The following is a 15,348-nucleotide window of genomic DNA, read 5'->3' on the forward strand; positions in this document are numbered from 1 at the left end:
CAAACATTTGATTGTGCCTCTAAAGTTAGAATTTAAAAATCACATGAAAAATGTTTCATTTTTCATATGAAAGAAGAGCAGCAAAAGCCTATTTCATATAGCATGTTTTTTCTACAACATGAGTGAAACTAGTAAGAAAGTTGAAAAACAATGGTCACATGAAGGTTTTGTGAAGTGCTATCCATAGGTAAATAAAAAGCAAATCATCCTTTCAAATATATAACCCAAGAGGGAAGAGGAAGGGATGGGGCAGGAGAGCGCAGCTAGCAGTTGCCTGATGCTGAAAATACTCAGTATGCAGCTGAATTGCACTAAAAGACAAAACCTGATGCAAGTTGCATTTAGAGTTGTGCTAAAGGTTTGCAACAATTTCTGATGATTTACATTACCTCTTTTTGCTGCCGCTCCAGCTCTCTCATACGTATATCTCTTGCTTCTGCTCGAGCTGCCCGTTTGGCTGCAAGCCTGGCTTCTGCCTACAAGTAAATTGGAAATACTGAAAGTTACAGACAGGTTTTTTTTGCATAATGGTTTGAGTACTTAATAATCTCTTCATAAAACCACATTAGGATTACTATTTATATATATTGTGATGTTAGAAAGAAATCGGTTCTCAATGAAATTCAGAAAAAACCCCTTCAGAACTCCTAACACCCAAAACATTTAATTTTACACAACTTCTTAAAACTGTAAACTTCACTTAGTTTCAAATAGTTTTTTTGCTTTTGGTTAAGGATACATCTTTCCTGATTTTGTCACTATCACAGCATAATTTATGTAAAACATAAGAAACCTATGAAATTTGTGACAATTGCAAGTAACTGTCTTCTACTGTGCTTCAGGAAAAAGGAGGGGATATTTAACACAGTTCTACTTTACATGGTGACTAAACTACAGGTACAAAAATATCAAATAATGACAAGAAAGAATGCAAACACATTGCATCTTGATTACTTAAAACAGTTTGCTTTAACTTCAAATGACTCTCATTAAGACTTTTTCTATATTGTGCACACATAGATGGAATTATTCCAAGTCTGTGTCAGCACTCTCGAATGCCACAATGCAATCCTTTTTCCAAGCAGCATAAAGCTACTCTTCTTCCTACCTGATGACAGCACACAAGAAGAGTAAGGGAATTCCCATGCAACAGGAAGTCCTTTCTCACTTGCAGCCCTACTCTGTAAATTGACAGTTCTGTGGCACATAAACTTCCACATAGGCATTTATGTGGCACAGAGAGAGAAAGAACTCAAACAGCTGACATGTCTAGGTTTAGTTCTGTCTGTAGCTCAGCAGATATGCACATCTAGCCTTTAGACTTTGGCAAGGCTTTAACATCTATGAACACTTGTATTTAATCAAGACAGAAAGCTCATTTGTTTACTGATCCATACTAAAAAAACAATTCACATTTCACCACTCTCCCTCACTCCTACAGCCAGAGACCTAACTTTTACATTCCTATAGTAGAAGCAGAAATTTCATTTTTTCCAATTTACTAAACCCTTGATAAAATACAGGGGAATTCTAAAAAAAAAAAAAAAAAAAAAAATCACCATCAAAATCAAACCATCTCATCTTTTCAGAGAAATTTTTTAGTAAAAAATGGTTTGGTGTTAATTATTAATCTGAGCAACCATATTTCTCAAAAAAGTACACAATTTCAAAAAGATAAAGAAGCCAGCAAATTAACTGAAAGCACATCTCTTGGGCTTAGTTCACCAAACCCTAGAGCAAGAGACAAACTGTATTACCATTTGATAGGCCCTCATACCCAATAACTCTTTATTCTCAGCAGAACTGTTAAGAAAGCAGACCTTGTTATTTATAGAACACTCAAAAATCTTGGTAACTATGGCATTCTAATTCCATTAGCCTTTGAATTGAAAAACATTCCAAATACAACCCTTATTCCTTGCTATGAGGAGTTTGGGAGTCAGTTAGGATTGCTTTCCAATGTTTAACTTTCATTAAACAAATTTCAGTTCTAGAAAACTACCAACGGACTACTACGGTCTTGATTTCAGTTTCACAAGACAATCTCTATTTGTTATTTGGAAAGGCAGAACTTTCCACAGGACAGGAGAAACCATCTTCTATACCAGCTGGCTTATACTCTTTGTCAATCTAAGAAAGCTAACAGCTTCAGAATACCTCACTTGAGACACTGAATAATATGGAAAGTGCACTGCTTCCAGAAAAAGGACGGACAGATCCCTGTCCCTGGATAAGTACATCACCTTTACTATTCCTTGGTTTCAGAAAGCACAGGGAATTCAATGCCAGGAAGGATAACACACAACAGAATACAAAGTGTGTCCTAAAGAAAGAGGTCTGGTAACTCAGAAGCTCTTGGAATAAGGCAGTAATTCGCTCTGATGTGGATGTGCTTTGTTTAGCGCAGAGGCACTGCAGGACAGCTTGTCTCAATGCAAACTCCCACAGCAAGAAAAACTTATAACTCTCCATGAACAGTGCCAGTCCTATAAGAAGTGAAGAGGGGAAAGATGGAGAAAATGAAAGAAATCTCACAAAGAGGAAGTACTTTAACCAAACCCTTCACATCTTACAACAGAGCCCTTACCTTCCATTTTCAAGACATATCAATCAGTGCAAAAAAATCAGTACACAGAAACAAATTTATTGGGTCAGTACCAAAGAATTTTTTACACAGTTTTCTAGAACACAGGTATTTGTTGGTACCAAAAGGAAGAGATCAGATTTTTTTTTCACATGTCCCATAGAACAAGGAAATCACAATTTTATCAAATTAGAGCAGTGAGAAAGAATCAGATTAGTGCTTTCTGAAATCTGAACATTTGGAGGAAAAAACCCTGAAGATTCATACATTACACTAGGATTTTTTGCTAGTATTACAAACTCCTACAATTCCTAGTGCCATTTTGTGACTGCTCTGAATACCAGAGCACTTCTACGCAGTTCTCCCACGTAGATGATCCCGAGTGCCAGTCTTACATGTTCAGCATATTCTGTTCAGCTTCTCTTAATACCTAGAACACCTTTTAGGAATGTTTTCCTCAGAAGACATCTAACTTCTGGATTATGGGACTCAATTCAACTGTTGTAAGCAACATCTGCTAAAAAGGTAATTTCAGAACAGGAAGCTGAAGAACAAAACACGTTTTGACAATAAAAAGATAAGCAAACCATGTTGCAGAGATAATGGCCCCAGAACAGCAAAGTACATCTACTCTATATATTCAGGCACTGACAAATGGCATGCCTTACGTCAGCAGGGTAACTCAAAATTTCCCCAGCCTCAAATGATAAGGTATATGCACAGCAGAGTAAAATCAGATGTTATTTAAAGACAGAGCTTAGTTTTCTTAGCTAGCCTCTACTGTTAGAGCCCAAGAAATGCATTCTGTTCCTTTAAACTAAAAGTCATCTTTAGAGTAAGTTAGCTAATATGATGAATTACAGCTACTAATTCAATGACAACAGCTGCTGTCTGACAACAGATCTGAGGGCCAGCTTCTCCTACACAGACTGAGGGATTAGCAACCTGACAGCAGTACATATTGTAATAATACCATATTCATAATGAAATACAACTACACATTCTATTTTAAAATTGGGGAACAATTTTAAGACTTAAAGTGCAGCCTGGGTATGGCAGCAGAAAAGAAGCAATGGTGCTATGCAAAGCCTCAAAAACGTGTATACAAAGGCAACAAACCATTTAATTCTGGTTGAGTTCTCTTCTCCCTAACAAGCCATGAAAGGTGACCCTCAAAACCCACAAAAGTGCCAGAATATTAGAAAGGGAAAAAATAACTCCAATAAGAAAATCAGAAGGAATATTTAGAACAATCCAGATAGGTTTTAATAATTATTAATAGACATAAAGCAGTTAAAGACAATATGAAATGCCTAACCCTTAAATGGTATGCTGATTACTGTACAATTTTTAGTTATTTTAATCAGATTTAGATTAATATCAGAATACTGAATGAGTTTCATGAACTTTTCAACAAGCTGTCTACCAGCTCATTTTTGACAGAAAAAGAGGGAAGACTTAATATACCTTAATCCCTGGAACAGGCATATTCAACTCTTACCTCTGCAAAATAACACCTCTAGCTGTGAGACCTCTTATTAGTTTAACTTAGCATTAAGGGGTGGGGGGGGAACCTTCACAGAATCACAGAATCAATGAGGTTGGAAAAGACCGTTAAGATCATCAAGTCCAACCATTCCCCAGCACTGCCAAGGCCACCACTAATCCATGTCACTGAGGGCCTCATCCACACAGTGTGTGAACACTTTCAGGGACAGTGATTCTACCACTGCCCTGGGAAGCCTGTTTCAATGCCTCAGCACTCTTCTATGAAGAAATTTTTCCTAATATCCAATCTAAACCTCCCCTGGCACAGATTTGTTCACTTTTGTTTAATTTACACTTATGCTCAAATTCTAATTGATGGGGTTAGAGATGTAAGAGAACAAAGCCCCAAAGTAGTTTTAGGTAAGATAATACTTATGACACCTTGATATTGAGATCTTTCTTTCTAGGCTAAGTTGCAAGCTGATGTTATTATACTGGTACCATGTGGAGAATACTCATAAGAAATTAAAAGCCAAATTCCTTCTCCTTTGTTAACTATTCTCCCCCAAAAATATGAGATAGAACTTGAGAGTGAGACAACACATGACCCTAAGCCCCACACAGAACATATCTGACAGGGCAAGAACTTCCACCAGGCTTGGTGAGAAAACAGCTTTCTGGAAAGTTACCAACTAAATAAAAATATTTTATCTTTGCTGACAGACCATTTCCTATGCCTACAGCCTACAATGGCTGCATCTGAAAACATTTTTCAAAGATCTATCACATACACGCTTTACAAACACAAGTATATGTACTATACACACACATATATATAGACAACAGTTTACATTACAAGGCCAATTAGAATCTGCATTTTGCACTCATTTATGCCAAGTATGATAAGCAGCTTTGTAGATGTCTAGCTTAAAGCTCCTGTATCCACTTGTATACAAACAGTGCTAAGGCTTCTGTTTCCAAGTGGCAGCACTTCCAGAAAACCTCAACTCCAAATAGATATCTGTAAGACCCTAAATTCCGTCTGCCTCCTTCCTATATCCGGTGGGACAAAATTCCCCTTTGTATGAATTTCTTGATAATTGCATTTTTGACTGGTTACCTCCAGCTCTGTTTTCAGGTGGTGAAGCTGTTAAGAAAGTTCTGGTATGGTATACATACTAGGCTTATTTTGACAGAAACGTGACTTTTCACATTTGAAATAGAAATGCATTACAGATATCTTTTAATAATGACAACTGCTCATCCAACACTAATACACTATATTCACCACATACTGCACACTGCAATGGGATAAATTTGGATTTTTTTCTTTCTTTTTTAGTTTTAGACCTGAGATAGCAACTGGATTATTCATTTATCTTTAGCTAAAATATATAACTATACGTAGAAATATCTGCTAAGTTTAAAAGTGATCTTGGTAATTTGCACTTACCATAAAATTAATCTCATTATATAAATATTTCAGTAAACATCTTATTAAAAATACTCTTAGTTTATATTAGTTGGCATATTTTTTGCTAATTACACTTCTTAACGCTCATGTTAAAAAGTACTTTTTCTGGATAATGAGACTGCTTTCATCTGAATTTAAGAAATTGGAAATGAACCAACCTCTCTGGCAATGTTACTCAGAGCTTCATCTTCTGCAGAAAACCTGTCTTTCACAGGAGTTCTCTTCCGTCCTGACCCAGGAGTTCCCATTTTTATTCTCTGGTTCTGTATTTGCAAAAACAGACAGGAAAAAGATCAGTTTTCAGATACAGAATTAAAAACAAACAATTCACACCACAAACTGTAATAAGCTTTCCCATTCTTTAGCTATGTAATACCTCAAAAACCTACATGACATTGGCATAAAGTTATCCAGCTGCTGTATTTCTAGGAAAACTTTATCACAAAGCCTTGTGGCAGCTTTACAGAACACCACTGCATCCCACAAGGTACATACTCAACATTTTTCTGCTAGACAGAACTCATCAGTTTACCTACAGGTTCAAAGTTATGCACAGCTGTCAACTGCTCCTTGCTCAGTGATAATACCTATATATGCTGTTGCTTTTCACAACTCCTAAAAAAAAAAATAAGTATCCATTTAAATTTATGGCTGTGAAGAAAACCTAAAGGTAACAACAGGTTCAAGAACTAAACTTACAAAATCAGTCACTATAGCTCTCAAAACCAAAAAAAGAGAGATTCAGTAGACAAACTTCAAAGCATCCAAGCAGGTAGCTGTGGTTTATTGACATTGTAATGAAGCTGTTCTAATTCACCTGCAACTGAATGAGATATGCAGTCTTCTACTAACATAGAAGATTTACTATAGTAGAAGTAAAGATGTTTCTAGACAAACATTCTTTTGCCCAACAAGATTCATAATCTGGGAAATAAGAGAAACATGCTAGTATCATATACCCACTATAATACATAAAAGGCCCTCTTACTCTTCTTCCAGAAACCTCTGTTACTAATGGCAAAGATATAAAATTCACCACCAAAGCAAAATATTGTGCATACAGCCACAGACAACAGCATATTACTCAAATAATCTAAATTAGTGTTTTCAAATACCCTAAAGAAGCCCTACTTCCAGACATCCAGTTCCTTCCAAAAGTCAGATCAGAATTTGGTGATAGTCCAGCTATTTGATATAAACAAGATAAGTATCCCACATAAGGCTTAGGTATACACCTTATTTTGAACAAGATTTTCTTCACAAAAATAAGAGGTCTAAAAGGGAACTGCTACCCTTTAAAACTAACTAGTGCAAGAACTATCTTTCATACTAGGTCTAATCATCAAATGTTCACAAATTCCTTACGGTTTAATCGGGGAGAGGAAGTGTGTGTGGGGGAGAAACATGATTGGGTATTTTTGTGCAAGCAAAGCTTTAAGTTTATTTTTTTTTTTTACACAGCAATCACAAAGCCAAAATATATTGGGGTACTTTCTGGCACACAAAGATACCAAGTAGCACCATGGCTTTTTTTGTATTTTAGCTTCCATACTTCTTCCCCCTTTATAACTTTATGTCACTAGTCCTCTCTTCTCCTTGCAGGCAGGACACCTTTTATCCTGCTTCAAATTCTGCAGGTATTTTACTGTTCTTAATGTGCTCAGACAAGAAGAAACAGGTATTTGCTGATGAGACAAATGACAACAAACATGTGAAACTAGATGCGTCCCCCTCCTTCTTAAAAGCTCCTGCATAGCAAAGATACAATTATGCAATAATCTTATTCATTTCCAAGTTGCTATTCTGAGACCAAAGCTGAACATACTCAGTATTGCAGGTGCACAACTCCTTCATTGTGTAAATACCATAAAGATGACCTTACAGTGTTTGTAGATCAGTAGCAGAATAAAACTGCAGTATCTGAAAGCAACACAGATGCACTTCTATCATCCATTAATGAACACACTCCTGATGGGGAAGAGTGGACGTAAGTACCCCTGCTGGATTCCATCCATTCCTCCACAGGCTGCTCGTTCATTTTGCAGTGCAGAGTGTTTGGATAAAATAGAGGCATTTGGACCAACACACAGGACTCACCAGCCAGGGAGTGTTTCTGCCATCTGCCTGCAGCTAATGGTTCAATTTATTTGTTACTCCCCCACAACATGAGGTTTTTTTGCTACTGTTGTTTTTCCTTTATTCTGGTGTTAGCAGCATACTTTCAGGAAGAAACACAAGATTCCAGCCCCACTCTTATCAGTGGTTGGGATGGGTCTTGGAAGTAGGACAGCAGAGCTGAAAACCAGGGTGAAGAGAGACTCTGAGATAAGGCCCAAGACAAGTATTCCCACTGTTAATCCATTTGGTAAAAGTCTCTCTGTTTAGTCTCAAAAACAAGCAAGCAAACTTATCTTTTGTACTCAGACTGACTTATACATACATACATATATATATATATATATATATATATATATATATATATATATATATATATATATATATATATATATATATATATATATATATATATATATAAATGTGTATATAAAAATATGCAGAAAGCAGTTTGGAGACCTCTAAGGCAAACTCAAGACCCAAGTCAGTAATTGCTAGGAATTTTTCAAAACTCCAGTAACAATGGCACCATTCCACTCAGGCTATGATCAAGGGAAGGAGTGTTCCAGGGCTGTCAGGGGATGACTGATTACCCCTGCTCTTTCTTTCCACCTTAGCCAGACAACAGGAGCCCCTGGTACAATCAGTGCTTCCCTCCTTAGCCTCACAAAAGCTCCTGGTACGGTTAAGGGACACTTCAACACCCAATACATTACACAAAGGCAAAGGCCTGTCAGAAATTCCTGAGATCCTGAAGCAGCCCAGAGGATGGGGGAGGATGGACCACCACAATCCATCCCATCCTTGACACCAGCTGAATCTAAGCTCCATCAGGAATTTAGAAAGCAAGGGGGTCCAATCTGAACCTCATGAGTCAACACGTGTCTCCCTTACCCTTTGTGCCTTTGGTCTCTGTTCAGTTGTCTTTAGCTGAATTTTACCTCGATTTTGATTTGCATGCTTCATCCATGTAATATGCAATAGGGTGAACCCTGCCATCAAATCCTGCTAAGTTGTGCCTTTATAAATCATATTGAAATAGCTCTTGCTAATACCTTTGAGGGTTATTCTTTGAGTAACTACTCATTTCATTACACCTTTCTAAACTATAAAAGATGATAAAAGCAAAGTATGTTACAATCTTCAGAATTTACAGTTCAGAATTCCTGAGTCACACCTATGACATGTTTATTTCTTACTGCAGGCTGGGTCACATATTGTATTACATGACTGATAAAGTGACATCCTGTTGTATTTCATTCCAAACAAGTATATGAAGTCACCAAATAAACAAGAAGACCAGGGAGGAAATCCCTTAAATTCCCTCTCATTTGTCTTTACTTCAGGCATACGTATGTTTTATCTCTCCCACAACTCTCTGCTGTCTACTCTTCTTCCTATTACCTTCTAACTAAATGTTCTCTTTGTTTCTTTCTCTCTAGGAAAAAAGTGTGACCCATCTTACACAAAACAGAAGCTACACTACAATTTCAGGTCCTATCACTCACCACCTTCAATGGCACCACCTGTTCTGATGCCTGGGTCTATGCCAGTGTATTTGGCATCACATACATGCAAGGCATTCAGATACTACAGTGTGAGCAGGCTATAAATAGACAGACTGAAAGTTCCCTTTTCTGTTTCAAATAAAACTAAGAGGTAATTGAAATTTACCTACGAACAAGCAATCTCTGTATATTTGACCCAACATAGAAAAGAGCCCTGCCCTAGAACCACTCAGCCTCAGTTTACTAATTAATATTGGAATAAAAGCCAGCAGCCCTGCATTTCAAGTCCATAGCCACAAACAGCAGTTTAATCTTTAAGGAAATAAAATTCTTTCAATCCTGAGAAGGAATTGCACCTTCTATCCATAATATCCATCCAAAGTTTATTGCATTCCCAGTTGTCCGCTTGCAAAGTTAGTTTTTATCTGCTACAGACCTTTAAATATCTGAATTGAGTGGACCACAAAAGAAGTTCTACAGAATACTGCAATGGGGGTAACTGACCCTACTGCTGGTAATTATCTTTGACACATGATAAAACAGAGAAACACTACTGGGAAGTTGTTCATTATGAAATATAATCTGATTAATTCTACAGTATGAGTACATAAACACCTACGTTTGTTAGAGTTTTATGTGTCTCTTAAGAAACACGACATAGCAGTAAACATTTTCTGAACAAACCTTAAAGATATTACAGAACATATAGTAATAATCTGTGTGATCGATTTCAGTTTCAAATTGATTCAATTTAAATTAGTGGCTAAATACTTTTTATTTCATAAGTACAGAAAGGCAGTGAAGCCAGCAGGAGAGAGGAACAGTAAAGCAGAGGAAGACAGGAATTTCTTGAAATCAGAGTCTAAAAACTTGAAACAGAAAGCTCAGTGAAAGTTACTTGAACAAACAAGTTCAGAAAAACATTAACAGATAAGGAAGATGAATGTAAGAAGCAGGAGTAAAAAATAAAACATTTATCACCAGCAAACCAACCACAGCTTGCTAATAAAGCACAAACAGTGGTCATTCATTTTGATTTTTGGCAGTTCCACAAATGTTAAATATAGTTCAAAATATGCTTGAAGTACAGTAAAAAGAGCAAAAGCTTTTTCAAACAGCTAACTAAAAAGAAATATCTAAGAAGCAGGAGTGCTATGCCACAATGTTGGAGTTTAAATTAAAGAAACTAAATATACTTCATAACTGAACACTTGCTCTTTACTTCACATGAATGCAGCTGCTGAATGAAGGTATGAAAAGTACCATACCTACAATTAAAGCAAAGTTCTAAAAGTTTATGTGCTTGGAAGAACAGTGGAAAACCCAACCCAGCAATTTTAAAGAACTGTCTCATGAAACTACAGCTATAGCAACACAAAACTACAAACAACCCAGAGGTATTATTACTGTGAAACAGCAGAAGGAGCATTCATATTTGAGAAAGAGCAGAAAGACTCACATTGGAAATCAGAATCTTGTTTGCTTAACCTTCAGTGATTTGTCAAAGCAAATGCTAAAGACAACAGAAATAAATGGACATAGAATAAGAATACATTAATTCAGTTAAAATTAAGCAAGACTAACACAAGAGTCTTCCCCACAAGAAGGGTATGCCCTTTGGAATTACTGTGTCTGTCCATGTGCCCAAAAGTACCTGAGAACGAAAAGGAGTTGCACGATCACAGTGCGATCATGACCCAACAAAGGAGCATGCGGGGAGCAGGAAAGGGAAATAAACAGGGTTTTAATGCAATAGTTTTAAGGACTCACTTAGAATTTTCATTTAGAATAACCTTGTTCCGAAAAAGATTAACTGAAACCAGAGCTGTTGCAAAAAACAGCTGCTAATATGAGGAACAGTGCCTAACATTAAAGGGAAAAAGCAAAGACTGAGAAAAGCATGTAATTACTGTCTGCCAAAAGATTACAGTGCTTACCACTATGATGGAGGCAAAGTTATTCCAGTTCATGAATAGTGTTTCCATTTTAAAAAACCTGTTCATCTCTAATCACAGCCCACTTCAGAAACTGTTGGCACAAGGTTTCTGCTCTGAACAGACAAGCTGGTGTCAGCTTCTTCAGGAAAAAAGTTATTCTTTGGATAGCTGACAGCTCACAAGTGCGCAATCTCCCCTTTAATGCAGTATATTTGCAGTTTGTTTGCCATTTTAAAATCTGAGAAATAGAACTTCTCATGAGTTCCTGGTATTTAACTATAGAATGACAGTTCCCTAGTGAAGGTGGAAATCCTCAGTTTGTGTTACGAAGCTAGCGATTAACAGAAAGTCACCAGTTAAGACAACCAAAAAGCCATTACGGAGTCTACAAAAGTGTTGCCTGATGGAGCTTGTAAAGTATAACTGTGCCTGGTTAGGGCTGGTAAACTTACAGTAATGGAAAACAGTAACTGTATCAATGTAGCCTCCAGAGACACCAAGCTATCTTTGGTGACCTACCTCAGTCTTTGCAAACTACTGAAGTTCCAAGACAACATCATGCAGTGATGCAGCTTCAAGCAGTGGTACTTATTTTATGAAGTATGAGTTCTCTGCCAGTCAGTTGCTAACAGCTGCACTTGCAGATACCATTACCTCACAAAATAAAACATTACATACAGGAGATTAGCATCAGTGGCAAGATGCATCTGCAGAGCTCTTACAATGGTCACTCAACAGAGGATCTCTCAGGGCACAATGTAAAGCATATGTATGTTTCAGAGAAGCAGTGCAACAGTTGGGACTTTTCTAGAATCAATCACAAATGCTGAAGGCCCACAAAAAAAAACAAGAAATCAAACGTGATTTTAAAAATACAAGGAAATAACAGTACTAGAACAAGCACCATGGAATGCAGGATAAAAAGCAAAGCCACAAGAACCTTCAATAAGTGTTTATTCTGAAATGGAAGAACCATCATTTTTGCACTGTTGACTTTTTTCAAAATGAGTATCCTTTCCATCATTTAGCAAAAGAATGATTCAGTACTTATTAAAAAAAAAAAACCACAACAAAACACTGCTACTATATTGAGGCTCCATTTTTATTTTTTAATGAAACAAACAGAGAACCCCATGGTAACAACCCACGTTCAGTAACAAGCTGCAACTATTTAAGGTATTTTTCCATTACCAATTTAATACACTCCTACACCCTGTTCTACTACTGCTACAGCTACAGTACAACAAAGAAAAGCTACTGAAGAGAGCAGGACAAATTCTCCTGGGTACTCCCTTAGAGCTTTCTCCACTTGCTGTTTCTTCCATCAGCAGGCACCACTTCTGCTGACTATTCTCTGGTGTAGTAGCAGGCTGGTAGACATAGAAACACTTGGCCCCACTGACCCTTTGGGAGATGCCCCTCCACCTCTTCCCTGGAAGCACCTCTTAACTACATGCCCAAGAAAAAAATAGTAACTTTATCATCTTCACAAGCAGGCAGTACTATTTACAGAAACTATTTTTCAATGACATGTAATGCGTAAACACAGTGTCCATTACACTTAACGTGTTACTCACTTTTCAGATGTTCAAGATAACAGATTTTGATTACTTTCTCAGAAAGTTCATAGAATAATTTCATTACTTTCTCAGAAAGCATCTCTAACAATTTTTTTAATCACTACTGGACTGTACTGATCTATAACCATCACCACGCACCTTCAAATCAGGTTCTTACAAACTATCACTTAGTATCAAATCCGTTACTGGTTTCTAACCCTCTGCTGCCATTATATACCAGAAGTATTCAACTGTATACACCACTCTCCTTTTTTGGCTACATGAACATGCAGACTTCAACGCTATGTGTAAGTCTAGACGTCAACATGTTCTACAGATCCTCACTACTTGCAGCTCAATGTCAACAGCACTTCCTTACCGCTTACATGTGTTGAAGTATTATGCCATCTTCTGAGACAATGAGAGTCATTAAAGAAAAAACAGAAAGCTCATTTGGAGTCAATTCACACAAAGTACTGATATTTAGGGCAACAAGCTTACACATGACAAATTTCATAGAAACACAGAATAGTTTGGTTGGAAGGGACCTTAACGCTCATCCAGTTCCAACCCCCTGCCACGGGCAGGGACACCTTCCACTAGAGCAGGTTGCACCAAGCCCTGTCCAACCTGGCCTTGAACACTGTCAGGGATGGGGCAGCCACAGCTTCTCTGGGCACCCTGTGCCAGCGCCTCAGCACCCTCACAGGGAAAATTTTTTGCCTTACATCTCAGTCTCCCCTCTGTCAGGTTAAAAAGCCATTTTCCCTTGTCCTGCCCTTGTAAAAAGCCCCTCTCCAGATTTCTTGTATGCTCCCTTTGGGCATTGGAAGCTGCATTAAGGTCTCTCCAGAGCTTTCTCTTCTCCAGGCTGAATAAACCCAGCTCTCTCAGCCTGTCTCCATAGCAGAGGAGTTCCAGCTCTCTGATCATTTTCATGGCCCTTCTCACACTTTTTCTATTCACAAGTTCTCAGCTACAGCCAGTAATTCAGTTCAGGTGAGTGGATTGACACTCCAAGGTAAACTTCTCCAAACCCAAGGAACACAAAACAATGGAAAAAGCATGTCACATACATCAAAATATTATGCAATGTGAGAGTGCTTTTCATCTGTTCCTATATCATCACTAAACAATTACATTAAGCGTGGAAGCAGACGTATATTCGGATAACTGTTTCTGGGCCCCAATACATTTAGTTACAGCACTTTACAGCCAAGACAATAAATGCTCAAAGAACTCACAACAGAAGCGTTGATTTAATTTTAGAGGTAATTTGTGACCAAACCCCTATACACCTCCAAACATGTCTGATGCTAACACTGATACTTTAAAGAGGCAAAACTGATCCTGGACTTTTCTCATTTCAAGCCAAAAATGTCTGCAAGTGTCTCTAAAATGAGGGAGTCACCGAGTAGATCAAATTCAATGTAGTACTGCTTCACCTACAAAACGTTTTTATTATCGGTGAAATACATAACACTTCAAAGCATCATGCCAGGATTCAAACTGGAAATCACTTAAAACACGTGGAGCAGATCACAGCACAGTGCTCTTTCCAGGCTCTTTCATGAATGTATCCATCTCTCTATCATCATTAACACTCTTTACAATCATAGCAGCAGGGCATACAAAGAAAACAAAATAAAAGAAACTATGGCCTAAAATGAAACAGAAAAGCCCAACTAAGCATCAGAAAGCCTGCCTGAACCATACCAAAACTCCACCGAATGGGCACGCCCTGCTTGCTGCTCTGGGGAACCGTGAGGCTGTGGTAACACGCTTCAAGGAAGTGCGAAAGACACCGAAATACACACAGGTGTGATTTCAGGTCATCTGCTTTTCTCTCCTTCCCTCTCTTTCTCCCCCTCATTCCGCCCTTTCCACTTAGTCCCGGAGGGTGAATGGCACCTTCCCACAGGCCTGCGGGCCGGGGGCGATGAATCGAGCTCGGCAGGCGGGAGGGAACAACCTTGCCGGAAGGGCTCGGCCAGTCCCGGCTTCGCCTCTCCGGTCCTGACAGCGGCCGCAGGGAAGGCGGCCGCACATCGCTGCTGCCGCCGTTACCGTTTCGCTTTCTGTTCTCCTACCTGGCGAGGGAGTCCCCGCCGAGCCGCCGTGCCCTCCCTGCTCCTCTAAACCCGAAGAACCGGGTTCCCACCCTGCTTCCCCACCCCGTCCGGGTTTAGATGTACATGACACCCTCCCCCCTGCCCGGCTCTCGCCCTCTTCTTTTCCGGGCCCCGGGGAGCCTTACCTGCGGGCCAGCCTGATGCAGCACCAGAACGCCTTTATAGAGAGAAGGGAACCGTTTCCTTCTCCCCTCCCCACCTTACACGGGTGCGAAGGACTCGCGGGTCCAGGAACCGCCGCAGGCTCCTTCCTTCCCTCACTCCCCACGCCCAGAGTCCAAGGAAAGGAGGTAGAAGCCGCCCCAGGGTGAGCGCGGTGCCCGCCGGGCACGGACCATCCAGAGGCCGCAGCAAGGCAGCTGCTGCCTTTCTTCACCCTCCCGCCCCTTCCCCGACAGGGGCCGCAGGGACCGGAGCTTTGGCAAAGATGAGCCGCACCGCTCCAGGCCGCCCTCCTCCTCCCCCGCCCCGCGCTTTTGCCTCCTCCCCTTCAACGCTGGGCGGTTACCGCTGCACCGAAAACGCGGTTGGAAGCAGTGGTTAATTCGGAG

The 15,348-nt window shown here is 39.2% G+C and overlaps 1 protein-coding gene across 21 annotated transcripts in view; it reads right to left on the reverse strand.

The window, feature by feature from the left end:
• LRRFIP2 (LRR binding FLII interacting protein 2) overlaps window positions 1-15,056 on the reverse strand; it is a 50,624-nt gene extending 35,568 nt beyond the window's left edge. For 19 of the 21 annotated variants that reach the window (XM_062625475.1, XM_062625473.1, XM_062625471.1 and 16 more), the window contains exons 1-3: window positions 14,923-15,056; window positions 5,705-5,809; window positions 390-476 (exon numbers count right to left, since the gene is read on the reverse strand). In XM_062625475.1, the coding sequence (XP_062481459.1) occupies window positions 390-476; window positions 5,705-5,794 (177 nt within the window). In that variant the 5' untranslated portion in view covers window positions 5,795-5,809; window positions 14,923-15,056. Of the gene's footprint in view, window positions 1-389; window positions 477-5,704; window positions 5,810-14,381; window positions 14,693-14,755; window positions 14,795-14,922 lie in introns of those variants that run through there. The other 2 variants (XM_062625456.1, XM_062625457.1) reach the window with 2 other exon arrangements.
• Between the last annotated feature and the right edge of the window lie 292 nt (window positions 15,057-15,348).

Source organism: Pezoporus occidentalis, unplaced genomic scaffold, assembly GCF_034315485.1.
Source record: "Pezoporus occidentalis ecotype Australia unplaced genomic scaffold, CSIRO_AGI_Poc_V1 ctg28, whole genome shotgun sequence".
NCBI classification, from domain to species: domain Eukaryota; kingdom Metazoa; phylum Chordata; class Aves; order Psittaciformes; family Psittacidae; genus Pezoporus; species Pezoporus occidentalis.